The sequence below is a fragment of the Microtus ochrogaster genome, chromosome 2 (assembly GCF_000317375.1).
Source record: "Microtus ochrogaster isolate Prairie Vole_2 chromosome 2, MicOch1.0, whole genome shotgun sequence".
Lineage (NCBI taxonomy): Eukaryota > Metazoa > Chordata > Mammalia > Rodentia > Cricetidae > Microtus > Microtus ochrogaster.
In genome coordinates, this window is record NC_022010.1 from 20,119,514 (window position 1) to 20,122,394 (window position 2,881).

Here is a 2,881-nt window from a genome sequence, read left to right on the forward strand (position 1 = left end):
AAGTATTTCAGCAATTTTGTTCCCAATGGACTAGTGAACATAAGACAGGTATTCCTTATAATTCTTAAGGACAAAGAATTGTGGAGGGTACTATGACTCCTTGAAAACACAACTTCAAAGGATTAAAAACAGGAGAATTATATCCTCAAATACCACAAAATACCTTGAGTCATCCACTTTTTACACTCAACTTGTTAAATAAGGATGTCCATGAGCAATCCTCTGTGGACAGATTTTAGCATGATGGCACCAAGGAAATCTTTGCTAAAGCAATGTGGAAAGACCCTTGCACTAGATTATGGAAAGGACCCAATCCTGTGTTAATATGGGGTAGAAGTCATGTTCATGGTTTTTTGTTTTTGTTTTTGTTTTTTTTTACAGGATAAGGATCAAGCAAGATGGCTTCCAGAATGACTGGTTCGATGCATACAGCAGAGGAATACCAGCCCTGATGAAATCACAGCTGCAGCTGATTCCATAGGAAAAGCAGAAAGAGGCTCCTGAGTGTGTGATCCCAATTACCTTATACCACCATGCTACAGGCCGAGGAAAGGGTGCCTGAACCAATGTTCCTGACTTACGACAACCTGCTGCAGTCTGAGAAGGCAAAGAAGATTATGGTGACAACTGTGATTTCCAGCCTCTTGATGGACTTGCTGCACAAACTTCGGGACCTAGTGAGTCCTGTTTGCTTTGGAACCAGACCAGAGGCACAGACTGAACATTTAACTCTTATATACTTTCAGACACAGAACTCAGGTTGCCAGTGAGGTATTCAGTCTGCTGTTGAAATGTTGAAAGAACCTGAGAACTAAGACCTCAATTTTCCCCTCAAGGAAAAAAAAGACTCATTGCAAGGAATGACTGAAGCCCCTCTTGAGCTGTGAGGAGGGTAGCATAAGGGATTTTCAGCTGCTCAGAGACTGGGACAATTGCTTAAAGCAGCAATGCAGTTGGTCTCTCACCCGTCACAGAAACCTTTCCTGTCTTTTGATTAAAATGAATTGGAGAGAATTGTGATTTGACAAATTGTGTTATGGGTTTGACCTGTTAATGCTTTAGTCCACTATAAGATAAAGATTAGAACTTGTCTAAGAAAAGTATGACATTACCAATAAATTCTCGAATTCAACATGTTTGATAAGACAAATTTAGATTTTGATATAACTGTATACTGTTAAGAAACACTCTATACTGATTCAAAAAGAGCATTCCCATCCCAGGGATCCTCCACTCCTTGAATTAGGAGATACTATAGCCATATTGTATGTATAGCCCAAAATATTATCTGCTTACTTATCATTAGCCAACTGCTGATAAACTCTCTTAACAGAAACTTGGCTCAGAGACACAGAGCCCAGAAGTACTTTCTCCCTTAACCCTTTGCTTATAGAGGTCAGCAGTCAAAGATGGGTTTGATCCTCCCCCAGTCCTGTAGTGTGTAATCTCATGTGATGTGCATATGTCATCTCATGATTGCATGTCAGTCTTATGGGGGCATCCATATCTGTGGATGGTCAGGAAGATGACTTTTCATTTAGCTGTATAATTTTGATATATAGAAAGTATACTTGTACATGCTTCTTAACTAGATCTATTTGTCCCATGAGGACTGTAGACACTTAAAAGCCTGCTTTGTTCCTTTTGCTCAGACTAACTGCACACAATTAGCTCACTTTCACCTCAGAGCAAGTTCAAACTAGACTAAAGATTTTGTAAATAGATCATGAGTTTGAAACTTTATGGCTGTGTACAAGGTCAAAGTGGCAGGTGTTCAACCAGGGTTGCTACACAAAGGACACTAAGAAAAGCATGCCAATTCTTCTCTTGCCAAGTCTGCTGACATAGCTGACATGTCCTAGTATATGTCTCAAAGTTGTCACTGGGTACTGTGCCCCTTCCATCCAGTCACAGTCTTACTCCTGACTTGTGTTGCCATGGCAAATGTCTTGGCTTCTTATCACCTACCCTAGGAATGTTCTTTTGACCAATGAGAGATAACTCTTAATCTTTTTCATTGCTTCAAACCCCATGAGGGAAAGGGAATTTTGAGGCTAGAGAAGTAGTTATGAGGAATTACAATTAGAACAGGGGCATTAGAATAGAGAGAGAAGAATAAAGAGATTTGTTTGAACAGCACGGTGTAAGAGAGTTCTTTTGCCCTCAGATATTTAAAGTTCTTTTTGCCTCCTGTAACGTCCGATATAGACCAGTGGTATAGGGGGGCGGCTTGAGAGGCGGTGGCAGCGGCGTGGGGAGCCATGGGTCAGCCCGCCAAGGTTTTACAGCTCTTTAGAACACTACACAGGACCAGACAACAAGTTTTTAAAAATGATAAGAGAGCATTAGAAGCGGCCAGAGTAAAGATAAATGAAGAATTCAAAAAACATAAAAGTGAGGCCTCTCCGGAGAAAATAGAAGAGATGTTGAAAGTGGGTTCTGATGTTGAACTATTACTCAGAACATCTGTTATTCAAGGTATTCACATTGACCACAACACCCTGAAGCTGCTCCCCAGGAAAGATCTTCTAACAGAAAATGTTCCGTACTGTGATGCGCCAATTCAGAAGCAGTAAAGCTTCCAGGACAAAACCTGTCTCTGCTCCCTCTGACTTTTTTTTTTTTAAACTTTTTTTTTATTTAACTTTATTATGTTCCTTTGGTGTGAAGGTGTCAGATCTCATGGAACTGCATTTTCAGACAGTTGTGAGCTGCCATGTGGGTGCTGGGAATCGAACCCGGGTCCTCTGGAAGAGCAGTCAGTGCTCTTAACCGCTGAGCCATCTCTCCAGCCCCTCCCTCTGACTTTAAATATATACCTAGCCAAAGTCCTGGACATGCGATGTTTCTCTCTGAAGTAGCATGTTGCGAATGAGCAGCA

The 2,881-nt window shown here is 41.1% G+C and overlaps 1 protein-coding gene across 1 annotated transcript; it reads left to right on the plus strand.

Moving 5' to 3' along the window:
• The first annotated feature begins 2,230 nt into the window (after nucleotides 1-2,230).
• LOC101995408 (complex III assembly factor LYRM7) lies at nucleotides 2,231-2,605 on the plus strand. The gene has a single exon (XM_005344551.3). It carries the CDS (start codon nucleotides 2,262-2,264, stop codon nucleotides 2,574-2,576), a length of 315 nt encoding a protein of 104 aa, XP_005344608.1. The 5' UTR covers nucleotides 2,231-2,261; the 3' UTR covers nucleotides 2,577-2,605.
• The last annotated feature ends 276 nt before the right edge of the window (nucleotides 2,606-2,881 follow it).

Excerpts from the sequence above, each read along its gene's own strand:
- LOC101995408 (XM_005344551.3), top strand. The coding sequence starts at position 2,262 with ATGGGTCAGCCCGCCAAGGTTTTACAGCTCTTTAGAACACTACACAGG.